Genomic DNA, 26,384 nt, shown 5'->3' on the forward strand with positions numbered 1-26,384 from the left:
TATATGTGTAGAAGCTGCAGGAAGGGATCAGGCACCGTGTATATGTGTAGAAGCTGCAGGAAGGGATCAGGCACCGTGTATATGTGTAGAAGCTGCAGGAAGGGATCAGGCACCGTGTATATGTGTAGAAGCTGCAGGAAGAGATCAGGCACCGTGTATATGTGTAGAAGCTGCAGGAAGGGATCAGGCACCGTGTATATGTGTAGAAGCTGCAGGAAGGGATCAGGCACCGTGTATATGTGTAGAAGCTGCAGGAAGGGATCAGGCACCGTGTATATGTGTAGAAGCTGCAGGAAGGGATCAGGCACCGTGTATATGTGTAGAAGCTGCAGGAAGGGATCAGGCACCGTGTATATGTGTAGAAGCTGCAGGAAGGGATCAGGCACCGTGTATATGTGTAGAAGCTGCAGGAAGGTGTCAGGCACCGTGTATATGTGTAGAAGCTGCAGGAAGGGATCAGGCACCGTGTATATGTGTAGAAGCTGCAGGAAGGTGTCAGGCACCGTGTATATGTGTAGAAGCTGCAGGAAGGGATCAGGCACCGTGTATATGTGTAGAAGCTGCAGGAAGGTGTCAGGCACTGTGTATATGTGTAGAAGCTGCAGGAAGGGATCAGGCACCGTGTATATGTGTAGAAACTGTAGGAAGGTATCAGGCACCGTGTATATGTGTAGAAGCTGCAGGAAGGGATCAGGCACCGTGTATATGTGTAGAAGCTGCAGGAAAGCGTCAGGCACCGTGTATATGTGTAGAAGCTGCAGGAAGGGATCAGGCACCGTGTATATGTGTAGAAGCTGCAGGAAGGGATCAGGCACCGTGTATATGTGTAGAAGCTGCAGGAAGGGATCAGGCACCGTGTATATGTGTAGAAGCTGCAGGAAGGGATCAGGCACCGTGTATATGTGTAGAAGCTGCAGGAAGGTGTCAGGCACCGTGTATATGTGTAGAAGCTGCAGGAAGGGATCAGGCACCGTGTATATGTGTAGAAGCTGCAGGAAGGTGTCAGGCACCGTGTATATGTGTAGAAGCTGCAGGAAGGGATCAGGCACCGTGTATATGTGTAGAAGCTGCAGGAAGGTTCCAGGTCATCTGTCACAGAAGTAGAGAACCCCAGCCATCTCCCCTGCCCTCCCCATCTACCTTCTTCAGGGGTGCTGGGAAATGTCGGCAGGTCGTAGCCTGTTGGAGTCTGCGGGGAGCTGTGGCTGCTGGTGTCCTTGGAGCTGCTGTTGGAGGAGGAGCCCTTGGTGGTTGAGGCTTTGAAATAAATGTCTGACTGGAGAAATAATAGACAATGAGTGCGTCACCCCTGGTCAGAATGATGTCCCCCCCCCCCCCCCGCTGTATAGTACGGGGTACCTGGTCTCCCACCCCACACTGTTCACACACATCTAACCCCATTCTGCTCCTTTGTTACCATAAACACCACTTTCTGTTTCTGAGGGTTCATGACCCTTAAAATGCCTTGTGACCCCTCATTCAGGGAGGTATCGTGACCTGTTTACCCTGCAGAGTGTGGATTACCCCAGAGTGGAGGAAGAAGTCCGAGTATCTTACCCGCGATGCCACGAGCTGCAGTTCTGGTACCACCGCCGTATGCACCAAATTGCCATTGACAACGAGACGGATTTCTATAGAGTCGGTGGTAAACGCCAGAATATAGGGGAAGGCGCAGACTGCGGCAAAGAAGAAAGATGTTAACGATGCCGCGCCCTGGATCCGTGGCTCCTCCCCGTGTGCGCAGGGTCTTACCTACAGCGTTCGGAACTTGATTCCAGCTGAAGTGGAAGTCGGATGCTGATGGCTGGATGAGGGGGGAGCCGCCATTGAATGGACTGACCTTCTTATAGGAGCACGTATCTAAAACATAACAATCCTGGTTAACCGAAGGAAAGGGTTAACGTTATCATGCATTGTATAAGCAGAGCGCACGTCAGTGCCACAATATTACTGTTGTGTTCAGCCGCCTCGCCGCCATGTTTACCCCCCCCTCTATAGAACGTACAGGTCCTCCCCACCATATTATTCCCCCCCCCCCCCTCTATAGAACGTACAGGTCCTCCCCACCATATTATTCCCCCCCCCCTCTATAGAACGTACAGGTCCTCCCCACCATATTATTCCCCCCCCCCCTCTATAGAGCGTACAGGTCCTCCCCACCATATTATTCCCCCCCCCCTCTATAGAACGTACAGGTCCTCCCCACCATATTATTCCCCCCCCCCTCTATAGAACGTACAGGTCCTCCCCACCATATTATTCCCCCCCCCCTCTATAGAACGTACAGGTCCTCCCCACCATATTATTCCCCCCCCCCCCCTCTATAGAACGTACAGGTCCTCCCCACCATATTATTCCCCCCCCCCCCCCTCTATAGAACGTACAGGTCCTCCCCACCATATTATTCCCCCCCCCCTCTATAGAACGTACAGGTCCTCCCCACCATATTATTCCCCCCCCTCTATAGAACGTACAGGTCCTCCCCACCATATTATTCCCCCCCCCCTCTATAGAACGTACAGGTCCTCCCCACCATATTATTCCCCCCCCCCCCTCTATAGAACGTACAGGTCCTCCCCACCATATTATTCCCCCCCCCCTCTATAGAACGTACAGGTCCTCCCCACCATATTATTCCCCCCCCCCCCTCTATAGAACGTACAGGTCCTCCCCACCATATTATTCCCCCCCCCCCTCTATAGAACGTACAGGTCCTCCCCACCATATTATTCCCCCCCCCCCCTCTATAGAACGTACAGGTCCTCCCCACCATATTATTCCCCCCCCCCCTCTATAGAACGTACAGGTCCTCCCCACCATATTATTCCCCCCCCCCTCTATAGAACGTACAGGTCCTCCCCACCATATTATTCCCCCCCCCCCCTCTATAGAACGTACAGGTCCTCCCCACCATATTATTCCCCCCCCCCCTCTATAGAACGTACAGGTCCTCCCCACCATATTATTCCCCCCCCCCTCTATAGAACGTACAGGTCCTCCCCACCATATTATTCCCCCCCCCCTCTATAGAACGTACAGGTCCTCCCCACCATATTATTCCCCCCCCCCCTCTATAGAACGTACAGGTCCTCCCCACCATATTATTCCCCCCCCCCCCCTCTATAGAACGTACAGGTCCTCCCCACCATATTATTCCCCCCCCCCTCTATAGAACGTACAGGTCCTCCCCACCCTATTATTCCCCCTCTATAGAACGTACAGGTCCTCCCCACCATATTATTCCCCCCCCTCTATAGAACGTACAGGTCCTCCCCACCATATTATTCCGCCCCCCCCCTCTATAGAACGTACAGGTCCTCCCCACCATATTATTCCCCCCCCCCTCTATAGAACGTACAGGTCCTCCCCACCATATTATTCCCCCCCCCCTCTATAGAACGTACAGGTCCTCCCCACCATATTATTCCCCCCCCCCCCCCTCTATAGAACGTACAGGTCCTCCCCACCATATTATTCCCCCCCCCCCCTCTATAGAACTTACAGGTCCTCCCCACCATATTATTCCGCCCCCCCCTCTATAGAACGTACAGGTCCTCCCCACCATATTATTCCCCCCCCCCCCTCTATAGAACGTACAGGTCCTCCCCACCATATTATTCCCCCCCCCCCTCTATAGAACGTACAGGTCCTCCCCCACCATATTATTCCCCCCCCCCCCCTCTATAGAACGTACAGGTCCTCCCCACCATATTATTCCCCCCCCCCCCTCTATAGAACGTACAGGTCCTCCCCACCATATTATTCCCCCCCCCCCCCTCTATAGAACGTACAGGTCCTCCCCACCATATTATTCCCCCCCCCCCTCTATAGAACGTACAGGTCCTCCCCACCCTATTATTCCCCCCTCTATAGAACGTACAGGTCCTCCCCACCATATTATTCCCCCCCCCCCTCTATAGAACGTACAGGTCCTCCCCACCATATTATTCCCCCCCCCCCTCTATAGAACGTACAGGTCCTCCCCACCATATTATTCCCCCCCCCCTCTATAGAACGTACAGGTCCTCCCCACCATATTATTCCCCCCCCCTCTATAGAACGTACAGGTCCTCCCCACCATATTATTCCCCCCCCCCCCTCTATAGAACGTACAGGTCCTCCCCACCATATTATTCCCCCCCCCCCTCTATAGAACGTACAGGTCCTCCCCACCATATTATTCCCCCCCCCCCCCTCTATAGAACGTACAGGTCCTCCCCACCATATTATTCCCCCCCCCCCTCTATAGAACGTACAGGTCCTCCCCACCATATTATTCCCCCCCCCCTCTATAGAACGTACAGGTCCTCCCCACCATATTATTCCCCCCCCCCCCCTCTATAGAACTTACAGGTCCTCCCCACCATATTATTCCCCCCCCCCTCTATAGAACGTACAGGTCCTCCCCACCATATTATTCCCCCCCCCTCTATAGAACGTACAGGTCCTCCCCACCATATTATTCCCCCCCCCTCTATAGAACGTACAGGTCCTCCCCACCATATTATTCCCCCCCCCCCTCTATAGAACGTACAGGTCCTCCCCACCATATTATTCCCCCCCCCCTCTATAGAACATACAGGTCCTCCCCACCATATTATTCCCCCCCCCCCTCTATAGAACGTACAGGTCCTCCCCACCATATTATTCCCCCCCCCCCCTCTATAGAACATACAGGTCCTCCCCACCATATTATTCCCCCCCCCTCTATAGAACGTACAGGTCCTCCCCACCATATTATTCCCCCCCCCCCCTCTATAGAACGTACAGGTCCTCCCCACCATATTATTCCCCCCCCCTCTATAGAACGTACAGGTCCTCCCCACCATATTATTCCCCCCCCCCCCCTCTATAGAACGTACAGGTCCTCCCCACCATATTATTCCCCCCCCCCCCCCCTCTATAGAACGTACAGGTCCTCCCCACCATATTATTCCCCCCCCCCCCTCTATAGAACGTACAGGTCCTCCCCACCATATTATTCCCCCCCCCCCCCTCTATAGAACGTACAGGTCCTCCCCACCATATTATTCCCCCCCCCCCCTCTATAGAACGTACAGGTCCTCCCCACCATATTATTCCCCCCCCCCCTCTATAGAGCGTACAGGTCCTCCCCACCATATTATTCCCCCCCCCCCTCTATAGAACGTACAGGTCCTCCCCACCATATTATTCCCCCCCCTCTATAGAACGTACAGGTCCTCCCCACCATATTATTCCCCCCCCCCCTCTATAGAACGTACAGGTCCTCCCCACCATATTATTCCCCCCCCCCCCCTCTATAGAACGTACAGGTCCTCCCCACCATATTATTCCCCCCCCCCTCTATAGAACGTACAGGTCCTCCCCACCATATTATTCCCCCCCCCCTCTATAGAACGTACAGGTCCTCCCCACCATATTATTCCCCCCCCCCTCTATAGAACGTACAGGTCCTCCCCACCATATTATTCCCCCCCCCCCTCTATAGAACGTACAGGTCCTCCCCACCATATTATTCCCCCCCCTCTATAGAACGTACAGGTCCTCCCCACCATATTATTCCCCCCCCTCTATAGAACGTACAGGTCCTCCCCACCATATTATTCCCCCCCCCCCCCCCTCTATAGAACGTACAGGTCCTCCCCACCATATTATTCCCCCCCCTCTATAGAACGTACAGGTCCTCCCCACCATATTATTCCCCCCCCCCCCCCCTCTATAGAACGTACAGGTCCTCCCCACCATATTATTCCCCCCCCCCCTCTATAGAACGTACAGGTCCTCCCCACCATATTATTCCCCCCCCTCTATAGAACGTACAGGTCCTCCCCACCATATTATTCCCCCCCCTCTATAGAACGTACAGGTCCTCCCCACCATATTATTCCCCCCCCCCCCCCTCTATAGAACGTACAGGTCCTCCCCACCATATTATTCCCCCCCCTCTATAGAACATACAGGTCCTCCCCACCATATTATTCCCCCCCCCCCCTCTATAGAACGTACAGGTCCTCCCCACCATATTATTCCCCCCCCTCTATAGAACGTACAGGTCCTCCCCACCATATTATTCCCCCCCCCCCCTCTATAGAACGTACAGGTCCTCCCCACCATATTATTCCCCCCCCCCCTCTATAGAACGTACAGGTCCTCCCCACCATATTATTCCCCCCCCCTCTATAGAACGTACAGGTCCTCCCCACCATATTATTCCCCCCCCCCCCTCTATAGAACGTACAGGTCCTCCCCACCATATTATTCCCCCCCCCCCCCTCTATAGAACGTACAGGTCCTCCCCACCATATTATTCCCCCCCCCCCCCCTCTATAGAACGTACAGGTCCTCCCCACCATATTATTCCCCCCCCCCCCCCTCTATAGAACGTACAGGTCCTCCCCACCATATTATTCCCCCCCCCCTCTATAGAACGTACAGGTCCTCCCCACCATATTATTCCCCCCCCCCTCTATAGAACGTACAGGTCCTCCCCACCATATTATTCCCCCCCCCCCTCTATAGAACGTACAGGTCCTCCCCACCATATTATTCCCCCCCCCCCCTCTATAGAACGTACAGGTCCTCCCCACCATATTATTCCCCCCCCCCTCTATAGAACGTACAGGTCCTCCCCACCATATTATTCCCCCCCCCCCTCCTCTATAGAACGTACAGGTCCTCCCCACCATATTATTCCCCCCCCCCCCTCTATAGAACATACAGGTCCTCCCCACCATATTATTCCCCCCCCCCCCCTCTATAGAACGTACAGGTCCTCCCCACCATATTATTCCCCCCCCCCCTCTATAGAACGTACAGGTCCTCCCCACCATATTATTCCCCCCCCCCCCTCTATAGAACATACAGGTCCTCCCCACCATATTATTCCCCCCCCCCCCCTCTATAGAACGTACAGGTCCTCCCCACCATATTATTCCCCCCCCCCCTCTATAGAACGTACAGGTCCTCCCCACCATATTATTCCCCCCCCCCCCTCTATAGAACATACAGGTCCTCCCCACCATATTATTCCCCCCCCCCTCTATAGAACGTACAGGTCCTCCCCACCATATTATTCCCCCCCCCCTCTATAGAACGTACAGGTCCTCCCCACCATATTATTCCCCCCCCCCTCTATAGAACGTACAGGTCCTCCCCACCATATTATTCCCCCCCCCCCCCTCTATAGAACGTACAGGTCCTCCCCACCATATTATTCCCCCCCTCTATAGAACGTACAGGTCCTCCCCACCATATTATTCCCCCCCCCTCTATAGAACGTACAGGTCCTCCCCACCATATTATTCCCCCCCCCCCTCTATAGAACGTACAGGTCCTCCCCACCATATTATTCCCCCCCCCCCTCTATAGAACGTACAGGTCCTCCCCACCATATTATTCCCCCCCCCCCCTCTATAGAACATACAGGTCCTCCCCACCATATTATTCCCCCCCCCCTCTATAGAACGTACAGGTCCTCCCCACCATATTATTCCCCCCCCCCCCCTCTATAGAACGTACAGGTCCTCCCCACCATATTGTTCCGCCCCCCCCTCTATAGAACGTACAGGTCCTCCCCACCATATTATTTCCCCCCCCCCCCCTATAGAACATACAGGTCCTCCCCCACCATATTATTCCCCCCCCCCTCTATAGAACGTACAGGTCCTCCCCACCATATTATTCCCCCCCCCCCCCTCTATAGAACATACAGGTCCTCCCCACCATATTATTCCCCCCCCCCCCTCTATAGAACGTACAGGTCCTCCCCACCATATTATTCCCCCCCCTCTATAGAACGTACAGGTCCTCCCCACCATATTATTCCCCCCCCTCTATAGAACGTACAGGTCCTCCCCACCATAATTATTTCCCCCCCCCTCTATAGAACGTACAGGTCCTCCCCACCATATTATTCCCCCCCCCCCCTCTATAGAACGTACAGGTCCTCCCCACCATATTATTCCCCCCCCCTCTATAGAACGTACAGGTCCTCCCCACCATATTATTCCCCCCCCCTCTATAGAGCGTACAGGTCCTCCCCACCATATTATTCCCCCCCCCTCTATAGAACGTACAGGTCCTCCCCACCATATTATTCCCCCCCCCCCTCTATAGAACGTACAGGTCCTCCCCACCATATTATTCCCCCCCCCCCTCTATAGAACGTACAGGTCCTCCCCACCATATTATTCCCCCCCCCCCCTCTATAGAACATACAGGTCCTCCCCACCATATTATTCCCCCCCCTCTATAGAACGTGCAGGCCCCCCCACCATGTTTCCCCCCCTCTATAGAACGTGCAGGTCCTCCCCACCATGTTTCCCCCCCTCTATAGAACGTGCAGGCCCCCCCCCCACCATGTTTCCCCCCCCTCTATAGAACGTGCAGGCCCCCCCCACCATGTTTCCCCCCCCTCTATAGAACGTGCAGGCCCCCCCACCATGTTTCCCCCCCCTCTATAGAACGTGCAGGCCCCCCCACCATGTTTCCCCCCCTCTATAGAACGTGCAGGCCCTCCCCACCATGTTTCCCCCCCCCCCCTATAGAACGTGCAGGCCCCCCCACCATGTTTCCCCCCCCCCCCTATAGAACGTGCAGGCCCCCCCACCATGTTGCCCCCCCCTCTATAGAACGTGCAGGCCCCCACCATGTTTCCCCCCCTCTATAGAACGTGCAGGGCCCTCCCCACCATGTTTCCCCCCCCCCCTATAGAACGTGCAGGCCCTCCCCACCATGTTTCCCCCCCCCCCTATAGAACGTGCAGGCCCCCCCACCATGTTTCCCCCCCCTCTATAGAACGTGCAGGCCCCCCCACCATGTTTCCCCCCTCTATAGAACGTGCAGGCCCCCCCACCATGTTTCCCCCCTCTATAGAATGTGCAGGCCCCCCCACCATGTTTCCCCCCCTCTATAGAACGTGCAGGCCCTCCCACCATGTTGTTTCCCCCCCCTCTATAGAACGTGCAGGCCCCCCCACCATGTTGTTTCCCCCCCTCTATAGAACGTGCAGGCCCCCCCACCATGTTTCCCCCCCTCTATAGAACGTGCACGCCCCCCCATCATGTTTCCGCCCCTCTATAGAACGTGCAGGCCCCCCCACCATGTTTCCCCCCTCTATAGAACGTGCAGGCCCTCACCCCACCATGTTGTTTCCCCCCCTCTATAGAACGTGCAGGCCCCCCCATCATGTTCCCCCCCCCCCCTCTATAGAACGTGCAGGCCCCCCCATCATGTTCCCCCCCCCTCTATAGAACGTGCAGGCCCTCACCCACCATGTTGTTTCTGCCCCTCTATAGAACGTGCAGGCCCCCCCACCATGTTTCCCCCCCTCTATAGAACGTGCAGGCCCCCCCACCATATTATCCCCCCCTCTATACCCCTCTATAGAACGTGCAGGCCCTCCCCACCATGTTTCCCCCCCCTCTATAGAACGTGCAGGCCCCCCCACCATGTTTCCCCCCCCTCTATAGAACGTGCAGGCCCCCCCACCATATTATCCCCCCCTCTATAGAACGTGCAGGCCCTCCCCACCATATTATCCCCCCCTCTATAGAACGTGCAGGCCCTCCCCACCATATTATCCCCCCCCCTCTATAGAACGTGCAGGCCCCCCCCACCATGTTTCCCCCCCCTCTATAGAACGTGCAGGCCCCCCCACCATGTTTCCCCCCCTCTATAGAACGTGCAGGCCCCCCCACCATGTTTCCCCCCCTCTATAGAACGTGCAGGCCCCCCCACCATATTATCCCCCCCCTCTATAGAACGTGCAGGCCCTCCCCACCATATTATCCCCCCCTCTATAGAACGTGCAGGCCCTCCCCACCATATTATCCCCCCCCCCCTCTATAGAACGTGCAGGCCCCCCCACCATGTTTCCCCCCATCTATAGAACGTGCAGGCCTCCCCACCATATTATCCCCCCCCCTCTATAGAACGTGCAGGCCCCCCCACCATGTTTCCCCCCCCTCTATAGATGTTTCCCCCCCTCTATAGAACGTGCAGGCCTCCCCACCATATTATCCCCCCCCCCTCTATAGAACGTGCAGGCCCCCCCACCATGTTTCCCCCCCTCTATAGAACGTGCAGGCCTCCCCACCATGTTTCCCCCCCTCTATAGAACGTGCAGGCCCCCCCACCATGTTTCCCCCCCCTCTATAGAACGTGCAGGCCTCCCCACCATGTTTCCCCCCCTCTATAGAACGTGCAGGCCCCCCCACCATGTTTCCCCCCCTCTATAGAACGTGCAGGCCTCCCCACCATATTATCCCCCCCCCTCTATAGAACGTGCAGGCCCCCCCACCATGTTTCCCCCCCTCTATAGAACGTGCAGGCCCCCCCACCATGTTTCCCCCCCCTCTATAGAATGTGCAGGCCGCCCCACCATGTTTCCCCCCCTCTATAGAATGTGCAGGCCGCCCCACCATGTTTCCCCCCCTCTATAGAACGTGCAGGCCCCCCCACCATGTTTCCCCCCCTCTATAGAACGTGCAGGCCCCCCCACCATGTTTCCCCCCCCTCTATAGAATGTGCAGGCCCCCCCCACCATGTTTCCCCCCTCTATAGAATGTGCAGGCCCCCCCACCATGTTTCCCCCCCTCTATAGAACGTGCAGGCCCCCCCCACCATGTTTCCCCCCCCTCTATAGAACGTACAGGCCCCCCCACCATGTTTCCCCCCCTCTATAGAACGTGCAGGCCCCCCCACCATGTTTCCCCCCCTCTATAGAACGTGCAGGCCCCCCCACCATGTTGTTTCCCCCCCCCTCTATAGAACGTGCAGGCCCCCCCACCATGTTGTTTCCCCCCCCCTCTATAGAACGTGCAGGCCCCCCCACCATGTTTCCCCCCCTCTATAGAATGTGCAGGCCGCCCCACCATGTTTCCCCCCCTCTATAGAACGTGCAGGCCCCCCCACCATGTTTCCCCCCCTCTATAGAACGTGCAGGCCCCCCCACCATGTTTCCCCCCCTCTATAGAACGTGCAGGCCCCCCCACCATGTTTCCCCCCCTCTATAGAACGTGCAGGCCCCCCCCACCATGTTTCCCCCCCTCTATAGAACGTACAGGCCCCCCCACCATGTTTCCCCCCCTCTATAGAACGTGCAGGCCCCCCCACCATGTTTCCCCCCCTCTATAGAACGTGCAGGCCCCCCCACCATGTTGTTTCCCCCCCCTCTATAGAACGTGCAGGCCCCCCCACCATGTTGTTTCCCCCCCCTCTATAGAACGTGCAGGCCCCCCCACCATGTTTCCCCCCCTCTATAGAATGTGCAGGCCGCCCCACCATGTTTCCCCCCCTCTATAGAACGTGCAGGCCCCCCCACCATGTTTCCCCCCCTCTATAGAACGTGCAGGCCCCCCCACCATGTTTCCCCCCCTCTATAGAACGTGCAGGCCCCCCCACCATGTTTCCCCCCCTCTATAGAACGTGCAGGCCCCCCCCACCATGTTTCCCCCCCTCTATAGAACGTACAGGCCCCCCCACCATGTTTCCCCCCCTCTATAGAACGTGCAGGCCCCCCCACCATGTTTCCCCCCCTCTATAGAACGTGCAGGCCCCCCCACCATGTTGTTTCCCCCCCCTCTATAGAACGTGCAGGCCCCCCCACCATGTTTCCCCCCCTCTATAGAACGTGCAGGCCCTCACCCCAGCCCCACTTACAGTTATAGCACAGCAGTAATCCGGCTTCTCCATCTTCATAAACATCAATTGCTGCAACAAAATGAACCTGAAATGATAATGTGGAAGCTGTGGACACTGAGGAGTCACATTCCTCTCCCTGATATCCTGATGGACCCCGCAGACCCTACTCTAGTATATGGGGGTCTTAGGCTTTGGCTACATGATTTGCTTTCCGCAGTAAGTAGGGGCTGTATGCAGTGATGTTTTGGGTCCCATCGTCAGTAGTCACGACACTAGTGTGAATTAAGTTGTAGCTGGAGCTGTGATCCTCTGTGCTGCAGTGAGGAGGTCACATGGTTATATAGTGTGCAGGCCATTACTCCCCCCATAAGCGTCTTACCCTACTCGCATCAACGTGATGCAGCCGACACGACTCTCCGGTGCTCTCATTCACCAAATCAAACTGGTGTCGATAAGCCACACAGATGGTGTTATCGTTCTCTCCGGTCGGCCCATCCACAAGAGTCATCACCAGCGGGGGGTCGGACAGACAGATCTCCTGCAGACAGAGACAACGCTAGATCAGCAGGTGGAGGGGCGCCATCATCGCTAGAGCTATGCAGAGACATGCTGCCTAAATATTGTGTGACCTGCTGCTGTTGGGAAACTTTATATCAAACAGACAAATCGCAGAGAAGCTCAATGCTGGCAAAGTCATGTGACTTGTGACCAAGAATCCATCATAATTGAACTTTGGATGACCGTCATGAAGACAGAGGTTGTGGCCACAGTGCACTGTCTGGCGCACCGTAATGGCGGCAACTCAAGGTGACTATTATACAAACAACTGCAGCAATGGCACAAAACCATTAATAACCCCCACAGGAGGAAAGAGCAAGTCCTAAGGCTGCAGATAACACTACAGGTATAAAACCACCACACAACGCCATAAACTGTCCCGCTAGAGAGTACACACTCATAGAGAAGTCCTAAGGCTGCAGATAACACTACAGGTATAAAACCGCCACACAACGCCATAAACTGTCCCGCTATAGACCACACACTCATAGAGAAGTCCTAAGGCTGCAGAGAACACTACAGGTATAAAACCGCCACACAACGCCATAAACTGTCCCGCTATAGACCACACACTCATAGAGAAGTCCTAAGGCTGCAGATAACACTACAGTTATAAAACCGCCACACAACGCCATAAACTGTCCCGCTAGAGAGTACACACTCATAGAGAAGTCCTAAGGCTGTAGATAACACTACAGGTATAAAACCACCACACAACGCCATAAACTGTCCCGCTATAGACCACACACTCATAGAGAAGTCCTAAGGCTGCAGATAACACTACAGGTATAAAACCGCCACACAACGCCATAAACTGTCCCGCTAGAGAGTACACACTCATAGAGAAGTCCTAAGGCTGCAGATAACACTACAGGTATAAAACCGCCACACAACGCCATAAACTGTCCCGCTATAGACCACACACTCATAGAGAAGTCCTAAGGCTGCAGATAACACTACAGGTATAAAACCACCACACAACGCCATAAACTGTCCCGCTATAGACCACACACTCAGAGAGAAGTCCTAAGGCTGCAGATAACACTACAGGTATAAAACCGCCACACAACGCCATAAACTGTCCCGCTATAGACCACACACTCATAGAGAAGTCCTAAGGCTGCAGATAACACTACAGGTATAAAACCGCCACACAACGCCATAAACTGTCCCGCTATAGACCACACACTCAGAGAGAAGTCCTAAGGCTGCAGATAACACTACAGGTATAAAACCACCACACAACGCCATAAACTGTCCCGCTATAGACCACACACTCAGAGAGAAGTCCTAAGGCTGTAGATAACACTACAGGTATAAAACCACCACACAACGCCATAAACTGTCCCGCTATAGACCACACACTCAGAAGTCCTAAGTCCTATTGCGGAATGGGGAAAAATTCATATCGTGCAGGACAAAAATTTCGGTATTCGGTATGAACCGGTTTATACCGCCCAGCACTAATATAGATATATGCTTGTGATGCACTGTTTGGCTTGGTGCAATGACATACACAAGGACGTGTAATTGAGGGCGCTATGGTACAACCTTAAAGGGGTACTCCGCTGCCCTCCTTCCGAAGCTCCGCTCCCCAGCGTCTGGAAGTTTATTGTTCCGAACGCTGTGTGCGGGCTTCCGTGTTCAGGGCCGCCCCTCGTGACGTCACGCCCGCCCCCTCAACGAAAGTCTATGGGAAGGGGGCGCGACAGCCGTCACATTCTGTTCCTCCTCGTTGTCCCATCTCCCTCATTGTCCCATCCCCTTAGTCACAATCTGCTCCCCCTCGGTGTCCCATCCCCCTCGGTGTCCCATCCCTCTCGGTGTCCCATCCCCCTTGTTGTCCCATCCCCCTCGTTGTCACATTCTGTTCTTCCTCGTTGTCCCATCCCCCTTGTTGTCACATTTTGTTCTTCCTCGTTGTCCCATCCCCCTTGTTGTCACATTCTGTTCCTCCTCGTTGTCCCATCCCCCTCGTTGTCCCATCCCCCTCGTTGTCACATTCTGTTCTTCCTCGTTGTCCCATCCCCCTCGTTGTCCCATTCCCCTCGTTGTCCCATCCCCCTCGTTGTCACATTCTGTTCTTCCTCGTTGTCCCATCCCCCTCGTTGTTTCATTCTGTTCTTCCTCGTTGTCCCATCCCCCTCGTTGTCCCATTCTGTTCTTCCTCGTTGTCACATTCTGTTCTTCGTTGTCCCATCCCCCTAGTTGTCCCATCCCCCTCGTTTTCACATTCTGTTCCTCCTCGTTGTCCCATCCGCCTGGTTGTCCCATCCCCCTCATTGTCCCATCCCCCTCGTTGTACCATCCCCCTCATTGTCCCATCCCCCTCATTGTCCCATCCCCCTCATTGTCCCATCCCCCTCATTGTCCCATCCCCCTCATTGTCCCATCCCCCTCATTGTCCCATCCCCCTTGTTGTCACATTCTGTTCTTCCTCGTTGTCCCATCCCCCTCGTTGTCACATTCTGTTCCCCCTCGTCCCATCCCCCTCGTTGTCCCATCCCCCTCGTTGTCACATTCTGTTCTTCCTCGTTGCCCCATCCCCCTCATTGTCCCATCCCCCTCATTGTCCCATCCCCCTCATTGTCCCATTCTGTTCTTCCTCGTTGTCCCATCCCCCTCGTTGTCCCATTCTGTTCTTCCTCGTTGTCCCATCCCCCTCGTTGTCCCATTCTGTTCTTCCTCGTTGTCCCATCCCCCTCGTTGTCCCATCCCCCTCGTTGTCACATTCTGTTCTTCCTCGTTGTCCCATCCCCCTCGTTGTCACATTCTGTTCTTCCTCGTTGTCCCATCCCCCTCATTGTCACATTCTTTTCTTCCTCGTTGTCCCATCCCCCTCGTTGTCCCATCCTCCTCGTTGTCACATTCTGTTCTTCCTCGTTGTCCCATCCCTCTCGTTGTCCCATCCCCCTCGTTTTCACATTCTGTTCTTCCTCGTTGTCCCATCCCCCTCATTGTCACATTCTTTTCTTCCTCGTTGTCCCATCCCCCTCGTTGTCCCATCCCCCTCGTTGTCCCATCCCTCTCGTTGTCCCATCCCCCTCGTTTTCACATTCTGTTCTTCCTCGTTGTCCCATCCCCCTCGTTGTCCCATTCTGTTCTTCCTCGTTGTCCCATCCCCCTCGTTGTCCCATTCTGTTCTTCCTCGTTGTCCCATCCCCCTCGTTGTCACATTCTGTTCTTCCTCGTTGTCCCATCCCCCTCGTTGTCACATTCTGTTCTTCCTCGTTGTCCCATCCCCCTTGTTGTCACATTTTGTTCTTCCTCGTTGTCCCATCCCCCTCGTTGTCACATTCTGTTCTTCCTCGTTGTCCCATCCCCCTCATTGTCACATTCTGTTCTTCCTCGTTGTCCCATCCCCCTCGTTGTCCCATCCTCCTCGTTGTCACATTCTGTTCTTCGTTGTCCCATCCCCTTCGTTGTCCCATCCTCCTCGTTGTCACATTCTGTTCTTCGTTGTCCCATCCCCTTCGTTGTCCCATCCCCCTCGTTGTCCCATTCTGTTCTTCCTCGTTGTCCAATCCCCCTCGTTGTCCCATCCCCCTCGTTGTCCCATCCCCCTCGTTGTCCCATCCCCCTCGTTGTCACATTCTGTTCTTCTTCGTTGTCCCATCCCCCTCGTTGTCACATTCTGTTCTTCTTCGTTGTCCCATCCCCCTCGTTGTCACATTCTGTTCTTCCTCGTTGTCCCATCCCCCTTGTTGTCACATTTTGTTCTTCCTCGTTGTCCCATCCCCCTCGTTGTCACATTTTGTTCTTCCTCGTTGTCCCATCCCCCTCGTTGTCACATTCTGTTCTTCCTCGTTGTCCCATCCTCCTCGTTGTCACATTCTGTTCTTCGTTGTCCCATCCCCCTCGTTGTCCCATCCCCCTCGTTGTCCCATCCCCCTCATTGTCCCATCCCCCTCATTGTCCCATTCTGTTCTTCCTCGTTGTCCCATCCCCCTCGTTGTCCCATTCTGTTCTTCTTCGTTGTCCCATCCCCCTTGTTGTCACATTTTGTTCTTCCTCGTTGTCCCATCCCCCTCATTGTCACATTCTGTTCTTCCTCGTTGTCCCATCCCCCTCGTTGTCCCATCCTCCTCGTTGTCACATTCTGTTCTTCGTTGTCCCATCCCCTTCGTTGTCCCATCCCCCTCGTTGTCCCATCCCCCTCATTGTCACATTCTGTTCTTCCTCGTTGTCCCATCCCCCTCGTTGTCCCATCCCCCTCGTTGTCCCATTCTGTTCTTCCTCGTTGTCCCATCCCCCTCGTTGTCCCATCCCCCTCGTTGTCCCATTCTGTTCTTGCTCGTTGTCCCATCCCCCTCGTTGTCCCATCCTCCTCGTTGTCACATTCTGTTCTTCGTTGTCCCATCCCCCTCGTTGTCCCATCCCCCTCGTTGTCACATTCTGTTCTTCCTCGTTGTCCCATCCCCCTCGTTGTCCCATCCCCCTCGTTGTCCCATTCTGTTCTTCCTCGTTGTCCCATCCCCCTCGTTGTCCCATCCCCCTCGTTGTCCCATTCTGTTCTTCCTCGTTGTCCCATCCCCCTCGTTGTCCCATCCCCCTCGTTGTCCCATTCTGTTCTTCCTCGTTGTCCCATCCCCCTCGTTGTCCCATCGCTCTCTTTGTCACATTCTGTTCTTCCTCGTTGTCCCATCCCCCTCGTTGTCCCATCCCCCTCGTTGTCACATTCTGTTCTTCGTTGTCCCATCCCCTTCGTTGTCACATTCTGTTCTTCCTCGTTGTCCCATCCTCCTCATTTCCCATCATCCTCAGTGATCACAGAACGGTTCAGATCTTTACTCATTTATTGATAAGGAAAAACTAGAATCTTGCAGTGACATAAGTATTCATACCCTTTACGTGACCCTGTACAGACATCATTCTGCTAATCCTCAGTCCTCCTGACCTCTGCCCATAAGGTAACCTATCATATACAGTCATAAACATGAGGCCCCTCCTCCTCTGCCCTCCTGACCTCCGACCCTAAGGTAACCCATCATCTACAGTCATAAACATGAGGCTCCTCCTCTCAGTCCTCCTGACCTCCGCCCATAAGGTAACCTATCATTTACAGTCATAAACATGAGGCTCCTCCTCCTCAGTTCTCCTGACCCTGAGGTAACCTATCATCTACAGTCATAAACATGAGGCTCCTGACCTCTGATCCTGAGGTAACCTATCATCTACAGTCATAAACATGAGGCTCCTCCTCCTCAGTCCTCCTGACCTCTGCCCATAAGGTAACCTATCATCTACAGTCATAAACATGTGGCTCCTCCTCCTCAGTCCTCCTGACCTCCTCCCATAAGGTAACCCATCATCTACAGTCATAAACATGAGGCTCCTCCTCCTCAGTTCTCCTGACCTCCTCCCATAAGGTAACCTATCATCTACAGTCATAAACATGAGGCTCCTCCTCCTCCTGACCTCTGACCCTGAGGTAACCTATCATCTAAAGTCATTAACATGAGGCTCCTCCTCCTCAGTCCTCCTGACCTCCTCCCATAAGGTAACCTATCATCTACAGTCATAAACATGAGGCTCCTCCTCAGTCCTCCTGACCTCCTCCCATAAGGTAACCTATCATCTACAGTCATAAACATGAGGCTCCTCCTCCTCCTCTGCCCTTCCGACCTCCACCCATAAGTAAACCTTCTGTCCTCCTCTGAAGCAGAACTGTGCCCCACAGTGCTGCTTCAGAACATCTTTAGAGACATCTAATGTTATTTTACACATCCTCAGTCAGATCGCTGAGCCCCAGAAATCCCAGATGCCTTGGTCATGAGAAACAATCATACAGATGCCAGATCCAGCAGCCAGGGGGCGCTCACCCTGATGTACTGAAAGGCTTCTCCTGGTGAGGATCCGGGCGCACTGCCGGCTGTGCTGGCTTTCCTTGTGATGAGCAGCAGTTTGTTCCTGATGGCCACCACCACCCGCAGCTCCTGACTGTGATGTGTGTTGATGGCATAAAGGTGGCATCCTGTGTGGAGACATTTATTACCAGATAACAGAAGTAATAGCGCTATCCCTGATCCCACCACTAAGGGAAGGGGGCGCCTGTGTGGAGACATTTATTACCAGATAACAGAAGTAATAGCGCTATCCCTGATCCCACCACTAAGGGAAGGGGGCGCCTGTGTGGAGACATTTATTACCAGATAACAGAAGTAATAGCGCTATCCCTGATCCCACCACTAAGGGAAGGGGGCGTCTGTGTGGAGACATTTATTACCAGATAACAGAAGTAATAGCGCTATCCCTGATCCCACCACTAAGGGAAGGGGGCGTCTGTGTGGAGACATTTATTACCAGATAACAGAAGTAATAGCGCTATCCCTGATCCCACCACTAAGGGAAGGGGGCGCCTGTGTGGAGACATTTATTACCAGATAACAGAAGTAATAGCGCTATCCCTGATCCCACCACTAAGGGAAGGGGGCGCCTGTGTGGAGACATTTATTACCAGATAACAGAAGTAACAGCGCTATCCCTGATCCCACCACTAAGGGAAGGGGGCACCTGTGTGGAGACATTTATTACCAGATAACAGAAGTGATAGCGCTATCCCTGATCCCACCACTAAGGGAAGGGGGCGCCTGTGTGGAGACATTTATTACCAGATAACAGAAGTGACAGCGCTATCCCTGATCCCACCACTAAGGGAAGGGGGCACCTGTGTGGAGACATTTATTACCAGATAACAGAAGTGATAGCGCTATCCCTGATCCCACCACTAAGGGAAGGAGGCGCCTGTGTGGAGACATTTATTACCAGATAACAGAAGTAATAGCGCTATCCCTGATCCTACCACTAAGGGAAGGGGGCGCCTGTGTGGGAGACATTTATTACCAGATAACAGAAGTAATAGCGCTATCCCTGATCCCACCACTAAGGGAAGGGGGCACCTGTGTGGAGACATTTATTACCAGATAACAGAAGTAACAGCGCTATCCCTGATCCTACCACTAAGGGAAGGGGGCGCCTGTGTGGGAGACATTTATTACCAGATAACAGAAGTAATAGCGCTATCCCTGATCCCACCACTAAGGGAAGGGGGCACCTGTGTGGAGACATTTATTACCAGATAACAGAAGTAACAGCGCTATCCCTGATCCCACCACTAAGGGAAGGGGGCACCTGTGTGGAGACATTTATTACCAGATAACAGAAGTAATAGCGCTATCCCTGATCCCACCACTAAGGGAAGGGGGCGTCTGTGTGGAGACATTTATTACCAGATAACAGAAGTAATAGCGCTATCCCTGATCCCACCACTAAGGGAAGGGGGCGCCTGTGTGGAGACATTTATTACCAGATAACAGAAGTAATAGCGCTATCCCTGATCCCACCACTAAGGGAAGGGGGCGCCTGTGTGGAGACATTTATTACCAGATAACAGAAGTATTAGCGCTATCCCTGATCCCACCACTAAGGGAAGGGGGCGCCTGTGTGGGAGACATTTATTACCAGATAACAGAAGTAATAGCGCTATCCCTGATCCCACCACTAAGGGAAGGGGGCACCTGTGTGGAGACATTTATTACCAGATAACAGAAGTGATAGCGCTATCCCTGATCCCACCACTAAGGGAAGGGGGCGCCTGTGTGGAGACATTTATTACCAGATAACAGAAGTGATAGCGCTATCCCTGATCCCACCACTAAGGGAAGGGGGCGTCTGTGTGGAGACATTTATTACCAGATAACAGAAGTAATAGCGCTATCCCTGATCCCACCACTAAGGGAAGGGGGCGTCTGTGTGGAGACATTTATTACCAGATAACAGAAGTAATAGCGCTATCCCTGATCCCACCACTAAGGGAAGGGGGCGCCTGTGTGGAGACATTTATTACCAGATAACAGAAGTGACAGCGCTATCCCTGATCCCACCACTAAGGGAAGGAGGCGCCTGTGTGGAGACATTTATTACCAGATAACAGAAGTAATAGCGCTATCCCTGATCCTACCACTAAGGGAAGGGGGCGCCTGTGTGGGAGACATTTATTACCAGATAACAGAAGTAATAGCGCTATCCCTGATCCCACCACTAAGGGAAGGGGGCACCTGTGTGGGAGACATTTATTACCAGATAACAGAAGTAACAGCGCTATCCCTGATCCCACCACTAAGGGAAGGGGGCGCCTGTGTGGGAGACATTTATTACCAGATAACAGAAGTAATAGCGCTATCCCTGATCCCACCACTAAGGGAAGGGGGCGCCTGTGTGGGAGACATTTATTACCAGATAACAGAAGTGATAGCGCTATCCCTGATCCCACCACTAAGGGAAGGGGGCGCCTGTGTGGGAGACATTTATTACCAGATAACAGAAGTAATAGCGCTATCCCTGATCCCACCACTAAGGGAAGGGGGCGCCTGTGTGGGAGACATTTATTACCAGATAACAGAAGTAATAGCGCTATCCCTGATCCCACCACTAAAGGGAAGGGGGCGCCTGTGTGGAGACATTTATTACCAGATAACAGAAGTAATAGCGCTATCCCTGATCCCACCACTAAGGGAAGGGGGCGCCTGTGTGGAGACATTTATTACCAGATAACAGAAGTAATAGCGCTATCCCTGATCCCACCACTAAGGGAAGGGGGCGCCTGTGTGGAAGATATTCATTACCAGATAACAGAAGTAACAGCGCTATCCCTGATCCCACCACTAAGGGAAGGGGGCGCCTGTGTGGAGACATTTATTACCAGATAACAGAAGTAATAGCGCTATCCCTGATCCTACCACTAAGGGAAGGGGGCGCCTGTGTGGAGACATTTATTACCAGATAACAGAAGTAATAGCGCTATCCCTGATCCCACCACTAAGGGAAGGGGGCGCCTGTGTGGGAGACATTTATTACCAGATAACAGAAGTAATAGCGCTATCCCTGATCCCACCACTAAGGGAAGGGGGCACCTGTGTGGTCAGTGTGATGGGGAGAGATCCTGCTCCGTCATTTACCTTTTGTTTTCTCCAGTTTATTCTCCCTGCATTCATATTTGTTCCTTGGGGCTTGGTTGTCTTCCAGATCCTTCCTGATGGCGCTCAACCGGAAGACATAGAGACGAGCGTCCTTCCCTATAGGACCAATCAGAAGACAGGACTGACATAATAAGAGGTGACCACAGAAAACATGTGACCCGCACCCAGAGCCTCCCTCTCCTCTGCTGATGCCTCTTGATGTTCAAGCTGTGCGGGGATCACTCCATGTCTGTCTGCAGCACATCACACCCCACTACAACCAGAGACCTGCAGCACATCACACCCCACTACAACCAGAGACCTGCAGCACATCACACCCCACTACAACCAGAGACCTGCAGCACATCACACCCCACTACAACCAGAGAGAGACCTGCAGCACATCACACCCCCCCCCCATAATGCGGATACTTTTACCTTTATCAGCTCTCGTGAGCAGCAGATCCAGAGTCTCCAGCACGTGCATCTGTTTGATCTGCAGCGATTTGTCAAATACTGGAATGGCTGGCCGACCATCTGCAGAACAGATCACATCTCCGTTATACACAACGTAAATCGCGGCATTGACCGTGTCAGAGAAGAAACGTCACCGTCAGACTATAAAAGAGGTGGAGGGGCCATGTGCAGGTCCTCCCTATCTAGTGGGCCCCTCTGGCTGTCATTACAGGGCCCCATACCCTGCACATTATCTGCGGGGACACAATAGACATCAGGAGCTTTCACCACAGGCGCTGACATATATCTTTCTTTGTAGGGTAAACATGGCTCCGAGCGGGCAGCATTAATAAGAGCGGTGGAGGAGGCAGCAGAGATTTACCTGAGATCTCTAGATGATGACTAGAGGACACTAGAAGGAGTCCTAAAGCTCAAGGCACCTAGAATGACATCAGTCAGTGGAGGACTCACCGTCTATCAGCAGCACTCCGCTGTCAGTGGAGGACTCACCGTCTATCAGCAGCACTCCGCTGTCAGTGGAGGACTCACCGTCTATCAGCAGCACCCCGCTGTCAGTGGAGGACTCACCGTCTATCAGCAGCACCCCGCTGTCAGTGGAGGACTCACCGTCTATCAGCAGCACCCCGCTGTCAGTGGAGGACTCACCGTCTATCAGCAGCACTCCGCTGTCAGTGGAGGACTCACCGTCTATCAGCAGCACTCCGCTGTCAGTGGAGGACTCACCGTCTATCAGCAGCACTCCGCTGTCAGTGGAGGACTCACCGTCTATCAGCAGCACTCCGCTGTCAGTGGAGGACTCACCGTCTATCAGCAGCACCCCGCTGTCAGTGGAGGACTCACCGTCTATCAGCAGCACTCCGCTGTCAGTGGAGACAAGAAGAGACGGACCCCAGGAATCTGCTCCAACCACTTCATAGGAGAAGTTACTACAGAAGCTCTGAGACTCCCAGGGCTGAGGAGAAGCAGAGGGGACATTCACCCGTGTTATCACACATTACACCCCTCGCCCGGCCCCCATATCCACACTGTACACCCCTCGCCCGGCCCCCATATGCACACTGTACACCCCCCCCATATCCACACACTGTACACCCCCCGCCTGGCCACCCATATCCACACTGTACACCCCCCACCCGGCCCCCCATATCCACACAGTACACCCCCCACCCGGCCCCCATATCCACACTGTACACCCCCCCCCATATCCACACACTGTACACCCCCCACCCGGCCCCCATATCCACACAGTACACCCCCTACCCGGCCCCCATATCCACACTGTACACCCCCCCCCATATCCACACACTGTACACCCCCCACCCGGCCCCCATATCCACACTGTACACCCCCCCCCCCCCATATCCACACACTGTACACCCCCCGCCTGGCCCCCCATATCCACACTGTACACCCCCCCCATATCCACACACTGTACACCCCCCGCCTGGCCACCCATATCCACACTGTACACCCCCCCACCCGGCCCCCATATCCACACTGTACACCCCCCCCCATATCCCACACTGTACACCCCCCGCCTGGCCCCCCATATCCACACTGTACACCCCCCCCCCCCCATACCCCACACTGTACACCCCCCACCTGGGCCCCCATATCCACACTGTACACCCCCCCATATCCACACACTGTACACCCCCCGCCTGGCCCCCCATATCCACACTGTACACCCCCCCATATCCACACACTGTACACCCCCCGCCTGGCCCCCCATATCCACACTGTACACCCCCCGCCTGGCCCCCCATATCCACACTGTACACCCCCCCATATCCACACACTGTACACCCCCCGCCTGGCCCCCCATATCCACACTGTACACCCCCCGCCTGGCCCCCCATATCCACACTGTACACCCCCCCATATCCACACACTGTACACCCCCCCCCCGGGCCCCCCATATCCACACACTGTACACCCCCCCCCCATATCCACACTGTACACCCACCCCCATATCCACCCACTGTACACCCCCCACCATATCCACACACTGTACCCCCCCCCCCATATCCACACACTGTACCCCCCCCCCATATCCACACACTGTACCCCCCCCCCATATCCACACACTGTACACCCCCCCCCATATCCACACACTGTACACCCCCCCCATATCCACACACTGTACACCCCCCCCATATCCACACACTGTACACCCCCCCCCATATCCACACACTGTACACCCCCCCCCCCATATCCACACACTGTACACCCCCCCCCCATATCCACACACTGTACACCCCCCCCATATCCACACACTGTACACCCCCCCATATCCACACACTGTACACCCCCCCATATCTACACACTGTACACCCCCCCCCATATCCACACACTGTACACCCCCCCCCCCATATCCACACACTGTACACCCCCCCCCCCCATATCCACACACTGTACACCCCCCCCCCCATATCCACACTGTACACCCCCCGGGGCCCTTACCTCCCTCCTGTACAGCCCCCCGGGGCCCTTACCTCCCTCCTGTACAGCCCCCCCCCCGGGGGCCCTTACCTCCCTCCTGTACAGCCCCCCCCCCGGGGGCCCTTACCTCCCTCCCGTACAGCCCCCCCCGGGGGCCCTTACCTCCCTCCCGTACAGCCCCCCCCCCCCCCCGGGGGCCCTTACCTCCCTCCCGTACAGCCCCCCCCCCCCGGGGGCCCTTACCTCCCTCCCGTACAGCCCCCCCCCCCCCCCCCCGGGGGCCCTTACCTCCCTCCCGTACAGCCCCCCCCCCCCCCCCCCCCCCCCCCCGGGGCTCTTACCTCCCTCCTGTACAGCCCGCCCCCCCCCCCCCCCCCCCGGGGCTCTTACCTCCCTCCTGTACAGCCCCCTCCCCCCCGGGCTCTTACCTCCCCCTCCTGTACACCCCCCCGGGGCTCTTACCTCCCCCTCCTGTACACCCCCCCGGGGCTCTTACCTCCCCCTCCTGTACACCCCCCCGGGCTCTTACCTCCCTCCGGCACAGCCCCGTGGTGGCCAGGCTTGTAGGAGCATCTCCCCGTACAATAGTTTTCAGCTTCAGCGCCTGGAAGGAAGCAGATTCATTAGGGATCAATATCGCCCACATGATGTAGGGTTCCTGGATCAGTAGGAAGAGTAAGGGCCATAGTACATGGGGCAATTATCAATCAATAAGGCCAACAATAATGATCAGCTGGAGAACAAGCAAAAACATATCAGCTGATCGGGTCAGCAGCTTCAAGAATGATGGAGGACAAGTGGTGATCATGGAGTATTACAGCTCACAATGTGGGGCCCTAAGGCTATGTTCACAGACACCATCAAATACCACTGACACATTTCTATTTCAAGCTGATTTTCGCAGGTTTTAAAGGGTTACTCTGGTGATTTTTTTTTTTTTTTTAAATCTACTGGTGCCATTAAGTTAAACAGATTTGTAAATTACTTTTATTAAAAAATCTTAACTCTTCCAGTACTTATCAGCTGCTGTATACTACAAAGGAAGTTGTGTAGTTCTTTCTAGTCTGACCCCAGTGCTCTCTGCTGACACCTCTGTCCATGTCAGGAACTATCCTGAGTAGGAGCAAATCCCCATAGCAAACCTCTCCTGCTCCAGACAGTTCCTGACATGGACAGAGGTGTCAGCAGAGAGCACTGTGGTCAGACTGGAAAGAACTACACAACTTCCTGTGAAGCATACAGCAGCTGATAAGGACTGGGAGGATTACGATTTTATATAGAAGTAATTTACAAATCTGTTTAATGTTCTGGCTCCAGATGATTACATTTTTTTTTTTTTTTACTGGAGTTCCCTATAAGCCTTTATAGTTTACAGAAAAAATGTTTTCAATCAGGACATTGGCTGCAAAAACTGCCGGGATAGATCATTGGGGGGTCCAACCACTGGGACCCCCCAATCTAATGCACAGGACATGGGCTCTCCCCTGGAATCAGACATGTCATCCCCCGGCCCCTCCGTCCGTGTATTTCTATTGGCTATCTGCGGCTCTCCCCTGGAATCAGACATGTCATCCCCTGACCCCTCCCTCCGTGTATTTCTATTGGCTATCTGCGGCTCTCCCCTGGAATCAGACATGTCATCCCCTGACCCCTCCCTCCGTGTATTTCTATTGGCTATCTGCGGCTCTCCCCTGGAATCAGACATGTCATCCCCTGACCCCTCCCTCCGTGTATTTCTATTGGCTATCTGCGGCTCTCCCCTGGAATCAGACATGTCATCCCCCGGCCCCCTCCCTCCGTGTATTTCTATTGGCTATCTGCGGCTCTCCCCTGGAATCAGACATGTCATCCCCCGGCCCCTCCCTCCGTGTATTTCTATTGGCTATCTGCGTCTCTCCCCTGGAATCAGACATGTCATCCCCCGGCCCCTCCCTGCATGTATTTCTATTGGCTATCTGCGGCTCTCCCCTGGAATCAGACATGTCATCCCCTGACCCCTCCCTCCGTGTATTTCTATTGGCTATCTGCGGCTCTCCCCTGGAATCAGACATGTCATCCCCCGGCCCCCTCCCTCCGTGTATTTCTATTGGCTATCTGCGGCTCTCCCCTGGAATCAGACATGTCATCCCCCGGCCCCTCCCTCCGTGTATTTCTATTGGCTATCTGCGTCTCTCCCCTGGAATCAGACATGTCATCCCCTGACCCCTCCCTCCGTGTATTTCTATTGGCTATCTGCGGCTCTCCCCTGGAATCAGACAAGTCATCCCCCGGCCCCCTCCCTCCGTGTATTTCTATTGGCTATCTGCGGCTCTCCCCTGGAATCAG

General features: G+C 54.5%; 1 protein-coding gene across 2 annotated transcripts in view; it reads right to left on the reverse strand.

Moving 5' to 3' along the window:
* The window catches only part of GARNL3 (GTPase activating Rap/RanGAP domain like 3), a gene marked incomplete at its 5' end in the record, with an annotated part of 54,746 nt that extends 30,083 nt beyond the window's left edge, over positions 1–24,663 (reverse strand). For both annotated transcript variants that reach the window (XM_056552517.1, XM_056552518.1), the window contains 10 exon segments: positions 1,141–1,276; positions 1,558–1,676; positions 1,753–1,860; positions 11,644–11,710; positions 12,005–12,163; positions 18,006–18,157; positions 21,141–21,257; positions 21,579–21,677; positions 22,458–22,569; positions 24,589–24,663. In XM_056552517.1, the coding sequence (XP_056408492.1) occupies positions 1,141–1,276; positions 1,558–1,676; positions 1,753–1,860; positions 11,644–11,710; positions 12,005–12,163; positions 18,006–18,157; positions 21,141–21,257; positions 21,579–21,677; positions 22,458–22,569; positions 24,589–24,663 (1,144 nt within the window).
* Positions 24,664–26,384: the final 1,721 nt, after the last annotated feature.

Source organism: Hyla sarda, unplaced genomic scaffold (genome assembly GCF_029499605.1).
Source record: "Hyla sarda isolate aHylSar1 unplaced genomic scaffold, aHylSar1.hap1 scaffold_1666, whole genome shotgun sequence".
Taxonomy (NCBI): domain Eukaryota; kingdom Metazoa; phylum Chordata; class Amphibia; order Anura; family Hylidae; genus Hyla; species Hyla sarda.